The sequence below is a fragment of the Alosa sapidissima genome, chromosome 21, assembly GCF_018492685.1.
Source record: "Alosa sapidissima isolate fAloSap1 chromosome 21, fAloSap1.pri, whole genome shotgun sequence".
Taxonomy (NCBI): domain Eukaryota; kingdom Metazoa; phylum Chordata; class Actinopteri; order Clupeiformes; family Clupeidae; genus Alosa; species Alosa sapidissima.
The window spans coordinates 21,269,249-21,288,161 of record NC_055977.1 but is presented as its reverse complement, the minus strand read 5'-3'; the positions used below and the strand labels follow the sequence as shown (position 1 = coordinate 21,288,161).

The following is an 18,913-nucleotide window of genomic DNA, read 5'->3' as shown; positions in this document are numbered from 1 at the left end:
AATTTTGTTTCTTTACTCCTGCCAGGGAATCTGTGTTACATGTGGCTAAGCTTTAAACAATTTATTAGCCAGAAACAATCCCACATGTCAACATTCAATGCTATGAAGCCACTTCGAAAGTTTGTTTAGATCCAGTGACTGCCGTCATGGAAACAGAACTTCACACTTCTTTACTCTATTAAGGTTTTGCACCTACATCATAATGTCATGTGACCGTTTGTTTACAACTAGAGTGGTAGGCAAGGCACTGCAGAGAGTGGTAGGCAAGCCTACAACAGTCGGGTTGCATAGGCTACACATAGTTACAAATAGCTTCAAAATTGAAATCAAATATTGACCGGGATGCCGACCACTTGTGTATGCCCTAACAGTTGGTTTTACAATAAGAAGCAAAAAGGCAACGAACGACCGTTTAGCCTACCTATCCTCGTGGTTGTGGAGGATGATCGTTAGCAGCTGTGAAGTCTTTTATTCTCAAGATGGCCTAATGGTGTAGCCTACTGTCTACGAAGACGTAGGCTAAAATACAACTATCTACAGTCATCCAAAAATGAATTGCCAGAGATAGGCTATGAAGGGAAAAAGTGCAGCATTTTAAACATGGCAAGATTTTTTTTTAGTTTGTTCTAATTTGTCACGTGAAATTCGTGCTTGTGGACATCACCTATCTCCTGTCCTATTTCACGTTATCATGAGTGTCATTTGATCACAACAAATGCTAATAAATGAAAACAGAATAGGCTTATGTGCTATAGCCTACAGGTCAGTTAGGCTAACTCCCGTCTGTCAAAATAAACTGATTTGATCCTATGAATTGTTTAGCGATCACACACAACAACTTAACACAGCAACCTCAAACACCACTGTTGAACCTAGGCTACTGCTTCAGTCATGTAAGAAATAAGCAGTCTATGAATTATCTTTACCCGTTTAATCAAGTCCACATGAATAAAATAACAGCATATTTAAAGGCTGAGCTAGCATAACAGCCTAATATAGCCGATGCTGCAATGAACTAGTAAAAAGGTTTCATACAATTAATGAACTTTATCACTCACATTCTGAGTTTTTCTGGGTGGTTATATATCCATGCAGATCGTCTTCGAATGAGTCATCGTTGTTATATGTTATAATATGTTACAGGATTCATGACTTTAACGACATAATGTTACATGATGTCGCTGCATGGCTATGTAAGCTACCGTTTTAACGTCTGCTGAGTCTACTGCCTACCAAAACCTGTCGCTGTTCAGTTCAAGTTAAATTATCAAATATTGTTTGATTTTGTGTCAACTTTCAGAGGGAAGACATGTTCCTTTCTGGCCAAATTTCACAGCTTCTAAGAAAGTCTATCGTCTTCGTGTAAACCGAGTTTTGAACAGAGAAAAAAAGTTAGGCTACCATAGGCTACATGCAGGTTCTCCCATAACGTTAGCGATACAGATCAATGCACCAAATCAGGGCGATTTTAGCGAAATAACGTTCCTGTGACAGGCTAGCAAATATTGAACAATGGGATAACGTTTCATCATCACCTTTATTGATGCCTGAAATGTTGATATTGCTGAAATACAGAGATGTAGCCTACTGAGAGGCAGCTGCAGACAACGATGTTCAATGGGCTCAACTTGTCCCTTGCCTACCAGGTGGTAAACAAAGCTATAGAACCTAGAATACGTCACATGAAAAACGAAACTCGCATCTCGTCGGTTATTGGCTGGAACACTGTTTGTTATATTTCGTGGTGCAGGTTGCACATGGGTTTTTACAGTGTGTTCAGGGGACAGGCAGCTAGCGGAGAGTGAGGAGATGTTTGCTGTATGTGACCAAAAATGTTTTGGCCTAAAAACTTGTGATCGCTTAGAGCACCTCTAAAGGAGAAATCCGGTGCTACACTCTGGGTGCATAAACATGGGGGCTCACAAACATGCCCCCATAGTGTGGAGCTATATGCCGGGCTGCTTTAGCCGCTGGCTCCAGCAACTCAAGCTAGGTAAAACTGATTGTTTTCTGTTTTTTTTTTCCATACCGACAGTACTCGGTAACCTTGAGAAACAGAGATCTATGTGAAAAATAGCCGGATTTCTCTTTAAAGGCAGGTACACGGCACATACCTGTGGTGGAGTACAGACGAATTTTAGTTTCCTCATTGCTCATTGTTGCAAGCATCAGGTGAGGTTTGATTTGCCATTCCAGGGAAATCAAACTTTACCCGGTTTGGCTCTTAGCCTAGATTACTGTTGTCATACCACCTTTGATCTATTTTTGCCATATTTTTTTCCCCTGAAGATCATGCTACTGAATAGGGTTTAAACTTTTTTGTAATATGAGAATCTGTACTAGAATGACGTGTGTCTTGATTTCTTTAAGTGGACAGACACGGCTCAGAGGCAGGAAGTTGCAGAGAAAAACATGCATCAGTGAAGCATGACAATTGGTGTGTAAACAAGAAACCTGAAGCTCAACACACACAGGCACACTTTCCAATGTATGTAGACTAACCTGGTGATGAACTCTCTTGAACGCACCCACCCACTCTGTAATGTCCAGATTTGCACCTGCATGCTGCTTCAGACTATAACAGGTAGGCTACTAGGGTTGGGTACCTTTCACATTTGAATCAGTATCAATACCGATATTGGTATTTGATGTTTGGTAACAGTATTGAACAGCTGGTCACTAAAGAAACTGGTGAAGCTACCAAGCTTAGTCCAATTAAATTGTAATATTTTGCAATAGGCCTACTTGCTGCATACAGTATATAATGCACTGCTTAGCCAAATGCTGTGTTCTGGCTTATTTTCAAGGCGAGATCTCAATTGAGTCATGGCAAAAAAGAATTGTGCACACAGAAGATAAGTGTCTGAAAAGGGCAAACAAACATGCTGTTCTTTGGTTGATATGATGTGATCAACTGATCAGCTTTTAAAACCAGTTAGCCTACTTGGTCGAAAATAACTATGGTGGATTGTGGTGAAATTATACATTTAAGCAAGGGATGATGGACATGGCATTCGGGTATCAGAAGTTAATGCTCATTTGAGTTCATGCACATTAATGCACTGTTACACCTTAACTTTTAACTTCACCACAAGTTTGGCGAATTGAACCACATTCTCTCTGTCTTTGTCTGTATGTTATCCCCTTGCTCTTTCTTGCCCCTCTCTCATTCTCTTGTTTCCGTTTGTTGCATCTTTGCCGTTACCTGAACTAGTAACATAGCGTACCGCTGTCTCTAAAGCCACAGCCTCCTGCTGGCCTTAGCCTTTCACACACTTCCTCCACGGGACGTGGGCCCCGGCCACTGAAGTCTCACACTCAGTCTCAGTGTCTGCGCTCCATAAGCCTGTTTGAAATAGTCTGAGATGCACTACAGATACACCCGCACCCCTGTGTAGAAGGCCAAAAAAACACATTCTAATTATGACGGAAGAAAAGAGAGTAACAACAAACTCACAGAAGTCCACATGCAAGCCCTTTACTGTAACTGCTTTCTAACTCGTGCCAACAGAAACCTGTTTGGTTGGAAATATATTGTTCAATGTAGAATGGAAGTACATTCTGAACAAAAAAAAAAAGGGGATTTTACAAAACAATAGCAATGTACACTGAAAAGATATTGACCATGCATAATTCTATTTCAACTGAGTTTGGTTTGATACCCTTTGGATATCTCCCCTTTTATTGCTTTAATAAATGGAATCTCAGGCAATCTCCATTTCACTAATTGTGAGACTATTAGCTGGACCACTGTTGATTTAGGTCAGCTACTTTAAGGGGGGGGGGGGTATTTATGCAATCACTTATTTTGCATTATATATTTTTAATTAATGAACATTACTTTGTAGAAATCTGCTTTCACTTTGACATTAAAGAGGGGATTTTTGTAAATTGTTGTAAAAAAGGCCAAATTAAATTGATCAAGTTTTATAAAAGCAATAAAAGTGGAAGTATCCATACACTCTGTTATCACGTCTGCTGTAGCCAGTTCCATTGATTATAGTGGAAACTAATTGTTGCAGCATACACTCGGCGAACAGAATGCTTCAGTTGCATGTCTGGTGTAGCCTGACTGTTAGCAATGTTTAACAGTATTAGCGATAGAACTCCCTTTTTTGCCAAATTTTTTTTTTTACCCATTTCTGTTTCAAACCTCTGAACCTTAATCTCTCTCTCAACTAATAGTACATCCTTCTTCAAAACACTGCTGAATTCCCCATTACCTAACTGAAGTTAAGTAAATTCATGATTTTCCTTTTCATATGGGATGTGAAAAGTAGAAGTGTTTGCTTGATGTGAATTCCACCCCACACTAGCCTTCTGGTCTCGGTTCCCATGCTTTCTAGGAATCATGAGAGTCAGTCAGTTGTGGGAGTCGGGGGAGTAAAATGCTTTACAAGCTACGGTTACAAGCTAATGTTTGACCGACAAGACAATTAATCAGTCTTCAGTTGATGTTGTGTTTGAGGATACATTAGCACAAAGACAAAAACACCTTCAGTGTTACTTTACTTACAAAAGTTTAATGAAAATAGCTTCTCACATATAAAGTATCAACATATTACAAACTGAGACAAAAATAGGCTACATTTACATGGATGTACAAAAATGCCCTACAAAAAATGACAACACATTCGTAATTATTTAAGTTCAGTTTTGGAACCATGGTGCCATCAAGAACGTAACAGTAGATTGCTTTTTTCAACACTAATTATAGCACATCAAGAAAATATTGGTTCATTCTCACAGTTGAGATTCTGAATCTCTTATATGAGGGTGCTGTTTTGTCTATCATTTTTATTTTTCTGTCTTTTAAACTTTTGGTTTATATAAATCTTGAGATTCCTAAAAGTAACAAAATGGAGCAATGTACCCAACATATGAAAGCCCCTAGTCCTCGTGGTTACATTATATATGAACAGAAATAAAAAATATGTAAAGCTCTCAAACAGTCATAAATAAAGAAAACAAACAACAAACTGAAAAATAGTCTTTTGAAGAGTGCAGTATCACAAGCTGCTGCTACTATTTAGGGTCAATTGCAATATGAACCTGTAATAAGTTAAATAATTGTCCCTGCAAATTGTTCATCCAGTGATTGTCATTCAACACAGGGACGTTGCCCTGAGCAAACAGGCTGCTGTCTGTTCCCATGCGAATAAACAGAATGCTAACACAAATACATCATCTGCAACGCTAAAAAGGTCTGGTGTCAGAGAGCAACGGATGCAATCTTCATGCTATATTCTGTCACCATTTCCTTCTGAGAAACTATGATCTTGATGTGATAAAGTCTGTAGCTGAACTCAAGAAAAGCCCTGCTCTGTCTTTGGTAAACACAGAGGGTTAAGCCTACCCTCTGTCTTTCACACGCATGAATACACACCTGTACAGACGAGTGAATGTGAAAATACACACTCAAGTCTTCCTGAGTTCCTGAGAATTGCCCCTATTCCTCAGAAATACCAGTGCCTTTGATAATTAATCTATCAAATCAAGCGCAAAAAAAAACAAAAAACAAAAATCTAAAAACTGCTTACCAGCAGCAACAAAAGAAAAGACCTTTTATCAATAAGTTAAAACATTAATTATATTAATTTACAGCTCAACAACAGTTTAACATGGTCATGACAAGCAGGAGTGGGAAGCCCTCTCTTTCACATATACAGTATAAAGTGCCAGAGTCAGGGTGGAAATCCCGCCTCTGCCATCTTTGGAATTCTCACATTGTTTGGTGCCGCTCTCAATTTGGTTTGTTCCTCGGTATCTCTCTCTTTTTGTTCTTTAAAAATAAGTTTTATCATCAACAACAACAACAGTATTAACAAAAATACATTTTGCTTGCTTTTATATTTGGCATGGCTCTTGTTTTGAGAAGGATGTCACTCTAAGAACCTCTAACTCTCATTTTATCAGTCAAATTGTCCTTTGATCAGTCCCATGTTACACCTCTGTCTTGATCCCAGGGGGCCTGGGGTGAAAGTGCACCACGCTTGCCCGTTCCTGGTGGCCAGCAGTAGGGCTGTGTTTGGCGGCCAGCGCCTGGAGAAGTCGCCTCTCTGTGCCATGGTCTTCCTTCCCCTCTCGGCCCTCCATACTCGCGGCCAGCCAACGCTCCAGAGCCTCTTCGCCATCCCCATGGCTGAACGCGGAGCTCCGGACCAGGGACTCTGCCTCGGGGCTGGTGTCAAATTTTTCCAGGAGCTGGCCCACCGTCTGCAGGTCGACCAAAGAGGGGTGATGGGCATTTGGGGACAGGGCGGGGGAGGATGCCAAGCAGCAGAGGCGCTGGTGGAGGTGGAGGCTGGGCAGGTGGAGGAAGGCTGTCATGCAGTGGGCGCAGCGATGTGGGTGCTCGCGGGAGCTGTGCAACCGGCGGTGCAGCTTCAGGTGGATGTACTGGGTGAACTTGGTGCCGCACAGCTTGCACTGATACGGCTTCTCACCAGAGTGGAGCCGCAAGTGTGTCTTCAGGTTGCTGGTGCTGCTGAACCGCTTATGACACACCTGCACAACAGAACAAGAGACAAAAAAGAGGGAGAGAGAGTCAGAAAGAGGAAAACAAAAGACATAACCAAACAGGTTATTCCCTATCTTGATACAGATTGAAAAACAACACCCAAAAGATAAAAGAAGGTTATAAGTGCATTCACATTGTTCCCAGAGAGTCTCTATTGACATTAAAGCAGTGCCCTCCCTGTTACCAGACGTTTAGTCCCGGCCTGCTCCTTTTTGTTTATTTTCTTTTCACAACTTGCTCAACTTGACGTCATGGAGAGTGCCACAAGAATAAATGCCTCCAGCACACCCTGTGTGCCAACAGTGCCTGACAAAAGGTCAAGGATTCCTAGACTTACACCGCCAAAGGTGAGGTGAAAGTACCTTGGCTGATAAGTGCTGATTCATGTGGCACCGCAGTGTGTCACAGTGTGACAGGCCAAAACAAAACAGATACATGGCGGCGCCCAGACGGAATGGAATTAACTGATGAACTGACTCACCTGGCACTCGTGAGGTTTCTCTCCGGTATGGACGAGGTGATGCTTCTGAAGATGGGCTAGTTGGGTGAAGCTCTTCTTGCAGAGGTGGCACTGGAATGGCCTCTCCCCACTGTGGACACGCAGATGCACCTATAACATGAGAACATGAGGTCAGACAGGAAACACACCTGGCTGAAAGCTTTGACCACATATGCAGCAAAAGGTGGAGACAGAATAGTGTGATTTAAATTTACCTTTAGGTTAGAGAGCTGTCCGAACGTCTTGAGGCAGATGTTGCACTCATACTTGATCTTGCCATTTTGCTTTTTCAGAGGATAGGGCAGGGACTTGTAGCCAGGTGTCTCACAGCGGGCTGAAGGACTGCTTTTTCCGTTGGCCAGACTGAGGTTGATAGCCTCGTCACATCCCGATGAGAAGTGGGTGGGTGAGAAGTGGAACTGCTGGGACTCTGGGGAGTGTTTTGGAATTGGGGAGAGCTCTGGCGTGGCAGGGGCCCCACTTGGAGGAGAGGTGTTTGGGGGGCGCTCCTTCAGGCCCCCATGTGGTGGATGTGGGTAGGGCAAGCTGGGCAAGCCAGACTGAGCCACAGAGGGGAAAGGCAGACCCTCGCTGCCCAGGAAGGATTGGAACCGTAGGGGACCTCTGGAAGGGATCACCCCAGAGAAAGGAGAGGAATACTGGGGCAAGAGTAGAGGATGGTAGTGGGGATGGTATGGAGGAAGGAGCTGGTACGGAGGTGGATGGAGGGGTCTGGGGGGAGGATATAGAGGGTAGGAGGACACCAAGCCCTCGCGATGGTTGTAGAGGCCGTGCAAGTGTAGGGGGAGCTCTGGGGCTGGAGGAGGGGAGCTTCGGAAGACCTGATTGCCCAGGCTGGTCTCCCTGATGTTGGATTGAGGGGAGGGCACAGAGTTGGGTTCTGGAATGTCAGTGATGGTGTCATCTCCCTCTTTCTCAATTTTTTTACTAAAGTCCATGACCTGTTGTTCTTCAGGTGTGTCAGGTGGAGTGTCCCTTTCTAGGATTCCAACCACATCGATCTTCTCATCAGAGGACTCATCACTCATCTCATTCCTTTCTTCCTTCTTCTTGTCCTCTTCCTCCTCGTCGCTCCTCGACCATGCCGGGCTCAGTGGTGGCTTTACACTGAAGGCCCAGTGAGGTAGATGCTGCCTTCGGGGCTCAACGAAGTGCTCTATAGAGAGGGTAGAGAAAGTAAGAGAAGGTTTTTAATTCACATTAATTCAAGTGTGATAGTGGGTGAGAGACTTTTAGACTTTTATGAGCTTTGAAATTCTGAAATTCCAGTCATTGTTTTCTTTTCCACATACCAAAGGAAAGGCCATCATAAAAGCCCATTATAAAACTTAACTTAAAGTCCAAAGTCATGGTGAGCTCATGGTGACATAACTCTCAGGGATGACTCGTGTAGCAAGTTCACTCCTTCAGTAAACACGCTCGCCCTCACTCCCTCTCACATCCTCCCTTCCTGCCCACTTATGGTAAATGGTGACGCTTTCAGTTTTTGGATGACAGTAAGGAGATATTTTGCTGAGTTTCTGTATGACGTTGTGGTAGTACTGCTATCACTGATTAGCCAGTGTAATTACTGTGTGGGAGTCTACGTCGTCTGAATTGGGGCTGTGTGTGGGTGGCCTAGTGTGCTTCTGAAAATAATGGAGAGAGTGTGTGTGTGTGTGAGTGTGTGTGTGTGTGTCCTTTCTCTTCTCTCTCTTTACCTTTTGTGACCAATAGTGATAGCCACAGCCAAATGTTCCGTAAACGTAAACGGGATAAAACACATGCCGAAAGGAACAAAGGGCGGGATATTTTTTTAATATCCAGTAAATGACATTCGATATTAGTTGTAGTCGAGAACTCGCTGTCAGGCTTCATTTAGATAGGCATAAAAAAATAACAGTATTGTAGTGAGGGATAAATTCCATTGTAGTATGTGCTAACAGAATTTACAGGCAGTCACTCTAGCTGTCTGTCATCACTAAGAAAAGGAAAATGAAAACAGTAACCCCTTTCAAAACCATATTAAGTCACGGTTACAGTAAACTTTGTTGTTGAAATGTCAAGCAAAACTGGCATTTGAGATCTTTACTACAGTTGACGCATAACAATACTATCAGCTCTCTGCACAATATTTTGACATTTTCTCCATGAGGCATAGCAGTTTACAGAGCCCTGGTATGATATATAAAGGGTTTAATTATGGACACTGTTACTAGCAGTAAAGGATTTTTTTGCACAAACACAATATATTCGCCTATCCATTTCTATATATCCAAATATCCATTCGCCTATCCATTTCTGTATAAGTGTCTGCAACTCAATCTGTAATAAATCTATCAGCATTTCTTGATATTCAGAAAAAGAGAGTAAAGATGGAATTAAATATTTTCATGTCTCTGAGTGACCTTGCTGGCATGAGTCAGAGGAGAATAAAAATCATGTCGTGTGACACTTTATTTATTAGTCCTCAGGCGTCTTATCATGTGACTTTACGAGCAGTTGAGAATTTTCTGAATTTCCTGGTTCCATGCTTTCAAAAGCAAGAGGGACCTTCCATTCTTACTTGGGATAATTACTGACTGTAAGAGTCACCGCAAATCCTTCAGTAGACCTGGACATACAGTAGCATTGTGACTCAGGTAATGCCAGTGAGTAAGATGGGAACTAGGAACTGGGCCACAGTCCACACTCCTTATCTTGATCCATATCACTTTCCATTCCTTAGTCTCGTTCTAAAATAGATGCTGAGGACGTGACTGATAAATCAAAGCATTGAATGTTGGAACTAACACCCCCCCCACATGATTACCACACACACATACTTTCTCACTCTGTCACATACACACAGACACGTGCTACCAGATGAGAATCTCTTTGATGTTGGTACATTGTTATTCAGCAGACTGCTTTTTGTTTTGGCATGACTGATTTAGACGATTACGGATGACACAGATAGCTGACAGCCCTTATCTACACCCTGTAATCTTCCCTATAAGAGCAATAAGTAATTGTTTCCAGTCAGTGACACTACAGTATCTCAAAGGTCTCATTGAAACATATATGTTGAGATCTTGTTAGCTGGACGCTGGACACTATCTTTTACATCTTGTGAGTACCTCACAGTCCTTAAGAAACTTTGTTCTGAGTCATTCTTGAAATGTGTATTAAGATGTAAAACCTCAGAATACAACTAGACGTAATCAGATGTGTAAAAGTCCGGCTTTAGAAAGTAAAAGTCACATATTTGCTCCAAATAAACTGGCTGATTCTAATTGGCACAAATCCTCAGCCAGGTAGATGAGCCAATTAATGAAATTACCTACAGTACGGGAGGACTTTTACTTTCTGAAGCCAGACTTTTACATAATCAGTGGCAAAAGAACAAATAAACACCATTTATCAAGTCCACGAAACATTAGACTTACTGTGCTTGAGCTGCTGCTTCTCATCCTCTGCCTGGCTGCACAGCCTTTGGGAGAACTCCTGGCTGTACCAGACCAGCAGCTCCTGCTGGGGCTCCACGGGTTTCATGGTGTAGAAGAAGATGTCCCGTCCGTTCTGGCAGGCCACCAGGTTCTGCTCGGCCAGCGAGCGCGCTGGGTTGACAAAGCGCATCCAGTTGCTGTGGCGCACGTCATAGCCGTCGATAAAGTGAAGAAGCTCTCCTCCTGAGTAAATCTGTTCAGAGCGAAATAGAGGAAATGGTGGGAGAAGAGAAAAGAAGAGAAGGCGAGAAGACAATCTCATGAGCAAAGCTGATCAGACAAACTGCATGAATTTAGTCCTCGTCTTTAGACTTCTTCTACCCATTATCTACTCATTCAAACTATTGCAGACAAACACATTTAAATTCTAGCCATAACTTTTCCTCAGTTCCACAATATGTTCAATAGTTATAATTCCTTTATATCGCTTATCTAAAAATAAACATAACATTAGCCCATCAAACTGTGTAACTTCTGCGCTGCATCTTGTGCAGCTATCCAAAGTGAAGTTATCTTCCTCTACGCAACAATCTAATTTGTGAACAAACAAAATAATAATTTGATTCTGAATAAATTAAACAAATAAATTAAACTAAATAAAAACAACTATCTCTCCCAACTGCTGAAACACCAGTGGACCACTAGTGGACCTGACTGACCAAAGGGGTATTCCAGTGGACAGCCAAGCCTGCTTAAAAAGTTGAAAAGCCAGTCACCTCTGCCATGTACAGAATGCTGATCTCTAATCCCTTCTGTATTTGTCTTCTGTTTCTTTCCTTTCTCACACACTTTCTTTTTTCCTCAACACTGCTTGCTTCTGTCTGTACCACTCTGGACCTTGTCTGTATGAGGCTGTGCGCAGTTGTGGTTGTGTGTGTGTGTGTTGGTTTTCTGTTATTGGTGTCAAATCAGTGGCTACAGTCTTATAAAAAGACACACTAAGGGGCGTGGGAGTGGGGAGGAGATACAATGTCAAAACACACACCCATAAACTGGCTCACAAGGAGGGGATTTTTCAGTGCCGTAAGACTCCCGTAAGACTCCACCCCCCCCACCTCACTCGTAGAGAGGGAGTGTTTTATGTGAGTGACGCAATGACAGAAACACACACTCATGCACACAAGCACACACCTGTCATAGTCACGTGAACGTGTCTTGGCATTCTCCCAGAGCACTCTCACTGAAGACAGAAACTGGATGTGTGTGTGTTTTTTTTTTTTTTGTTCAAACGGAAACGTAGAGGAAAGCACAAGCGCGGTTAAAAAAAATGAACAAAGGATGACTAGGGAAATGTATGGTAAGAGAAGGGGGAAAAACTCCAATGTGACACAAAGGGCGAAACAGTTGTTGAAGTAGTCTTTCATTTTGGGGGAAATAGGGAGAAACACACAGCCCTTTTAGAAAAGGTATTGATACACAACCCACTACAAAGAAAGTAATTCAGAGGAAGTCACGTAGATAGATAGATAGATGGTTACGAAAAACCTGGTCAGTGAGTGTGTGTGTGTGTGTTTGCATGTGAATGAGGTGGCAGACAAACTCACATGCTACATCCGAGAATGAAAACGGCACTATCACAGAAGTGAAGAAATACCGTTTGTGCATGAGCGTGTGTGTGTTTATGTGGTGGGGGTGTTAGAGGTGGTTGTGTGGGTTTGCATGTGTAGCAGTTCTAACTTTTCCCTTCGCCAACAAACCAGAATAGGCCTTCCATGTCTAACACAAAGAGCCCCTGGACCTCATTGACCGTAAGTATCATACTGCTAACAGATGCAAGGAAACCAAAGGTAGCCAAAGAGATTTTCTCTCTTTTTCTCTTTCTCTTCTTTTTCTTCTCTCTCTCTCTCTCTCTCTTTCTCTCTCTCTCTCTCTCTCTCTCTGTGCATTTGTGTGTGTGGTGTGTGTGTCTCTTCTGTGCATAGTTAAGGTAAGGTGCTGTCATAGCTGGGCCGCTGTGATGTGAGTGGGTGTTTGTGGATTTGGCATTTGGCCACAACCCTTTCCACCAAAATTCTGTGGAAGAGTTCAATAGTGTGTGTGTCTCAGATGATTAGCTCAGACTTACCCTCCAGAAGTATTTGCGGTTGGCCTGAGATGGAACGTTGTCTTTGGTGTAAATGTCTCCCTGAAGAGGTCCGAAACGAGTCCCTTGAGGAATGTACTCCTTACTAAACACCCCTGTGACCTGTAGAGGGAAAAAATATTTAAATCCAGCTGTTTTAAAACGGAGATGCTGTATAGTATGCAACCAGCCATCACTGTTTTTGTTTTAAGCCCACCAGCAAGTTTGAAACAATTTAACCTGTACATATTTTTATATGAAGTCTTTGTTTTCAAATGGACATTCAGCAGCCTTTGTCCTAAAGTGACACACTTTAATGAGTTAAATGACTTAGGAGGAATTACACTTTCCCTCCACGGCTTACTCCACTGACCTGGTGACCCAGTGACAGTGACCTAGTGACTGGCCTTACCTGAACAACCCTGCAATGCCATTACAGGAAGCCCAGGCCAACAACACAAAAAGAAACTCCAAGCCCCAGCCCCTGGTGGTTCTGTTGTTAACTGTTAACTGGGACAGCCAGATGTAAAAGAGAAGTTCCGTGTGTGTGTGTGTGTGCAGCAAAAGTAAATCTGTGGTTTTCTTTAACAGGAGCCTCTGTCCTTTCTTTCCCTTGTCCTTATCAAGAGATAGAAATGTGGCCACAGAGACATATTGAGTGTTTCAGTTTGGGTGTATCTTCAAAAACGCAATTCGGTTTAGAGTGATTTGGGCCTCCCCTAGCTTTGCGTGACTAATGTTGTACTTTTTACTTAAATACAATAAATTTGGGGAGATAAAGGAAAATGAAAATGAAACCTGTTGACTAAGGATGGGGAGGGGCGGTGCGGTAAGGAAAGCGAGGGAAAGACACGAGCTCCGAAGGTTGGCATCACATCGCACGTCGTGAGACGAGAGTCAGTGTGACAGTGGGATTGTGTCCATCAAGCGTTGCGTGACTAATGAGTGATTAACTGCTCACTGCTGGGGGTTTAGGTAATGGGGTGTGTGTGTGTGAGTGTGTTGAGTGAATGCGTTTGACCATTGGATAGGAGCCACGCAACAACGCCACCCCCTCACTCCCCACCCCCACCCTAAGACAACCTGTCTGAGCAGGACAGTGGCGCGAGCTGGCAGGAGTCTTCAGCAGCCTCCAAACGAAAGTAATCGTTAGGGGCTTAACCTACTTCTCCTCCTCCTATTGCTCTTCTGGTGTAGGCCCGGTGCAGAGCGGCTCCATCTGCCACGTGTCCCCATTCCAGCTGGCACACTCCAAGGGCTGGGGTGCAGTGGGGGGTGTATTTAGGTGGGGGGTGTGGGGTGTGGGGTTGAGGGTCTATCATTTAGCCCCTCCGATCCCCACCCTTCTCCCCTAGACCTTGATTGTTCATTCAAGATGTTGAGGTTGTCCCAAGACTGCTGAGACTGTGTCTGTTGCAGTGCTTGTGATGTTGGTGGGTGTTTATCACTAAGTGGATCTGTATATGTAGATATACATTTATTTTCTTATTTTCAAATTCATCAACAGAACCAAACTGAGCAAAACAGAACCAACTACAACCTTTTTTATAGATTGTGGTACATGTAAGCACTGTATAAAAAAGTGTGAGAATCTGATCTAGCAATGACTGGAAACTGTGCAAAACTGTGAACTCCAGACTCTGTGTCACCTTATGAATCTGCTTGGTTTCTATTGCTTTTCCCTTTCCCTGCAATCAAAGCCAGCCCCTGCCAGTAGACCTGCCTTACTCCTGGAAGCTGACAAAGTCCAGTGGGATATGGACTTTCCCAAATCACTAGAACCGACATTGTCTTTGTTGAATTGTCAAGAAGGGAAACCAGAGGTGAACGTTCAGGGAAAAATGAGTCCTAAATAAGGAAGTGAGTCTGCACACATGCATCCCACACCCCCTCAGAGCTATGCACGTATAAAGGAAAGTGAATGTGTACTTATATTTTTCTCTTGAATGCAAATTGTTGACAGCTCTAGGAACTGTTTCACAGACCCGAAGAAAGTAACGGAAGTGTGTCATTTTGGTATGAAAAGGCCTATAGACAAACACTCACAAGGGCCAATATTCTGAGTTTTCACACGCCTGAGTGTAGATTGAGCTCTGTGTGAGAAAGAGTGGGGGGTGGGAGATGCAAAGAATATTTTTATCAGAAAGGAAAAGCAGAAGCTGAGGAGACCTATGAAATGGGTCAGCCAAGAGTCACTCTAAAAAGCAGAAGTGAAAGTGGACTGTTTTTTATTGATTGCAAGAATCACAATTTGTTTTGGTTTTCAATCAGCAAATATGTCTGTGTGTTTGTGTGTGTGTATGTAAGTGTGCGTGTGTGCATGCATGAGTGTGTGTACGTTTTTTCTCGTACTTTGAACACACAGTAGCTACCAAGTCAGTTCACCTAAGGGCCAAAAGAGTGACTGATATGATGCTTGTCATTTCTCGTTTTCTAAAGGATGTGGACTAGAGTAACTTGCTAACCCACCTCACAGTGAGCTCATACACTCATTTCACACCTTTCGCCAGAAGAGCAAAATGAAAAAGACACCAAGTGAGAGCGGAAGTTGAAAAAACTCTCAGCTAATGAGGAATATGCAAATGTATGTTTGTGTAAGTATTTGTGCATGTGTGTGTGTGCATGCGTGTGTGTGTGTGTGTGTGTATGTGTATGTGTGCATATGTCTGTGTGTGTTGGAGGGAGAGGAAGGAAGACAGATAAAAGCTAGACCACAACTAATTTCCGAAGTGCTAGAGAGATCTATGACCTACAGTAAGACATATCTAATTCTTAAAAGACCGAAACGACTCCCCTACAGTGCTCAAGAGATGTAAGCTTACTCAGCCATCCATTCATCCCTTGTTGATTATCAGACTCCTTTCTCCTTTCTGTCACTAAATTCTCTCCCATCTCTTTCCTTAAAAAAGCAAACTCTTTTAGTGCTCTACTTAGAACAAGCTGTTGCCTAATCATTTGTGTGGGTTGGAAATCTTAGAAAGGTCCCTGTAGAGGAAGGCAAGTTTCAGTATTGCAGGCTCTTCTGCTATCTCTGTGGAGGACCTCGGGAGGAAGCTTTTACTTTTACAAGTAAACAGGGGCAGCCTTAGGGGTTGTGTAAGTCTCACCTGCCGAGAGGATGCGTTAACACGATTAGCTGGATTCCGAGGCCTAATCACCTGATGACTAGCACGGCTCATCCCTGAACTTTGAGTGTCTGACTGACTGAAAGCGAACAACACTGACCTAGAGAGCTGCAGTAAAGAGGCTTAGGCATCAATGGCCTCTGGCCTTCAGCCAGCCACGGTAGAAGCCAACCGTGGTAGAAATGTGATATCACTGGTTTTTAAAACCGAATAGAATTCATTTTGCCCACATACACACACACACAGACAACGTACAAAACAACGGTTAATGAAGGAATAATGCTTTTTCTAGCAGGGTGCTATACACTACCAATGCACACAGGAAGGTGTCTCAGGAATTCCGCACCACTCCTGAGTGTTTCCATATAGTCAGTGATTCTCATGATATAACCACAGACACATAAATGTTTCCAGCAATATAACCACACAATAAAATCAAGCCCATTAAGCCAGTGTAAACAAATTGTTCAACTTCCACTCCACTGAGCTTATTTGAAAGCAGCTGGAAGTGTATGTGAGTGTGTTGTGTCGTGTGTGTGTGTGTGTGTCCGTGTCCATTTTCATGGTACTCACTTCATTATCAGGGCTGTATTCAAAGGTGAGATTGCGTGGGATGGAGGTCATGGCTCGTGGCACGCCAAAGGCCGGATCAGATGGCTGGTCGTGGACGATGTACGTGCAGTGATGGGCAAAGTCGGCCTCCCTCCACTCACTCATGTTCCCCATTTCTGGTTCCAGCTTCATCCTTATTGTCTTCTTGTGGTTCTGCAGTCTGACGAGTTCTTGTTTTCTTTCAAAGTGTGTTTGGTTTAGTATTGTCTGCTTTGGTATGGGTTGCTTTGGTGTTTGTTTTTAAACTCTTAGGATAGGTTCTTGGTTTGATCTCTTAAAGCTGATAACCTGAACAAGAGAGAGAGAGAGAGAGAGAGAGAGAGTAAAACATGAGAATCCATTACATACAGGAAAAAAAAACGCACAAAGATGAATTAATAAGAAATTGAAAACCCTCAAAAAGAAACTTAAGGACATGTTATACTCTTTATCTGGGATCAAACAGTAAACCAACTAGCAAAACACACCCCATCACATGAGAGAAAGCCACCTCACCTCCATGTCTGAGTAAACACTTATACAAAGCATTGCATCACAGTGTTTCCGATCAGATGTTTTTTTTCAGCCATCACGTCATATACAGAATGATCTTATCTCTAAGATAACCAAAGGTAATGGAAGCAGATAGGAAGTTGCTTCAGGTGCAATTAGTGGCACCTGATACACCTGGATGACTTCAGTCATTCCTTCACAACAGACCCACTTTTATAACACTTTCCTATGTTCACATAATTCCCCACAAAGTGCTGATCCATTAGGGCATAAATAACCCATTATGTAATCTTATGACTTCTCAAAGTAGGATTTGGAAATGTCCATTATTAGAACACATAGGTGACTGTCATTCACAAAAACAGAGATCCAATCCACTTAACATGTGTGGCCAAACAGTGTAAGACTACCAACTCATCCAAACAAATAGAAATTATAAAAAGGCACCAATAACAAAACTGTTTGCCATACCACCACTTCACAAGTCAATTTCAACCATGATCGCCATGATGACTATGAGGAAACCACTAAGCCAGTGAAAAACACAAGTCAAAAGAATCCAGTCCTGCAACTGAGACAAAGAAGACAAACCACAGTCACTCACTTTTACACATTCATTCAGCTGTGCGATGGTCATCTCTTGTGTTCTTTGGTAATGCCATTCCTTCACTCCTCTTTGTCAGTCAGCAGCACATTCTGTTGGCTTATCCACAGTCCTCTCTCTGTCGCTCTGTCACTCCTCTGTCCTGTTGTATTTGTATTTCTTCCCAGAGAATTCTCTGGAGATGTCTCTGTTATCCTTTCTCTGCCGGGCTGTCCACCTGCGTTGGCCAAAAAACTCCAGAGCTCTCGCTGCGACAGGGCTTTTGAGCAGATCCACTCAGCCAATCAGAAGTCACCTCACATGTCACATGACTTGGGGATTAGTCGGAAGAGAGCCAATTGGGGCACAACCAGTGTCTTCGGACACCCAGTAAACACCAATATGCCCATAAACATAATACAAGCTACTGTGGACAAAGGAACAATCTAGCGTATGGACACAATATAAAGGATATCCAGATGGCTGGACCTGACCCTTGGTGCAACACTCATCCATCCACACACACACACACACACACAAACGCATACACACACAATCTCCACTGGACCTTTATTTCATAATGAGCAATCTGGCAACTCCCCCCCTCCCCCCCCCCCCACCCCACACACACACACACTCTCGCTCAGTCATAGTCCCTAGATTCCTCACACACACACACACATTTTCCTTGACCTACATCCAGTCCAGCTTGATGGTGTGGCCTGGCCTTGGATGTAGATCAGGCCAGCGCACTGGTCTTTGCTGCGGCTCAGACACACCTGTCTGGGTAGCTTCCTCACGCATGGGGCCAGACTTACTTTCAGTTCTGGCACGCACCTTCCTGCCGTGCCCTCCTTAGGTCCCGTGTTAGCTCACAGTGGTAACAGCTCACGGTGACAGGATGTCTGACAGAAAAAGCGTGAAACTGAAAAGACACCATATGGATGTGTCATCCATTAAAGTAACCACCATTTCGCAAGGTGTGACTTTCTTGTCAACACAGGTGTAGGAACACATATTGATTGATTAGTAGTGATTGATAACAACTGTTTTAGTCACATGTGGCCAAGAGTAACTAAAGAGTAACGTAAATTAATTAGTAGTTGTAACTAATTTTGTGTATCCCATTCATCTCGATTTTGGTGGGAGACATTCTTGATTTATGATGTAGAAACAAAGCTAGCAAATGCATGAAATACAAATACTGACACTTATGTTCACATACACACAAAACAAAACATTATTAGCCTTAGGAGATGTCATAAAATTAAACTTCCACAAGGGTTCAATAATACCCAACTGATCATAATTATTATTTTATAATTGTTATATGTGTGTGTACGTAAATATGTGTGTGTATGTGTGTGCCATTTTAAGACCCCTTCCCTCCCCGGCTGTAATCTTGGCCCAGTGAAACAGTAAATTGGCTGACATATGGCCTGCCTGCTATTCTGAAAGGTGGCAGTGGGATGCAGTGAGACGGTGTGGCGTTTGGCTGTCGCGTGTGAGGCACGCCATGAGGAGGAGGGTGG

At 43.0% G+C, this 18,913-nt stretch overlaps 1 protein-coding gene across 3 annotated transcripts in view; it reads right to left on the bottom strand.

Moving 5' to 3' along the window:
• prdm1b (PR domain containing 1b, with ZNF domain) overlaps positions 1-17,645 on the bottom strand; it is a 38,944-nt gene extending 21,299 nt beyond the window's left edge. The window contains exons 1-7 of one of the 3 annotated variants that reach the window (XR_006026127.1): positions 17,403-17,645; positions 16,268-16,594; positions 12,573-12,692; positions 10,448-10,700; positions 7,235-8,196; positions 7,002-7,130; positions 5,812-6,507 (exon numbers count right to left, since the gene is read on the bottom strand). Coding sequence is in view for 2 of the 3 variants with exons in the window: in XM_042076654.1 (XP_041932588.1) it covers positions 5,944-6,507; positions 7,002-7,130; positions 7,235-8,196; positions 10,448-10,700; positions 12,573-12,692; positions 16,268-16,438 (2,199 nt within the window). In the remaining variant the exon portion in view is untranslated. Of the gene's footprint in view, positions 1-4,503; positions 6,508-7,001; positions 7,131-7,234; positions 8,197-10,447; positions 10,701-11,223; positions 11,392-12,572; positions 12,693-16,267; positions 16,595-17,402 lie in introns of those variants that run through there. The other 2 variants (XM_042076654.1, XM_042076656.1) reach the window with 2 other exon arrangements.
• Between the last annotated feature and the right edge of the window lie 1,268 nt (positions 17,646-18,913).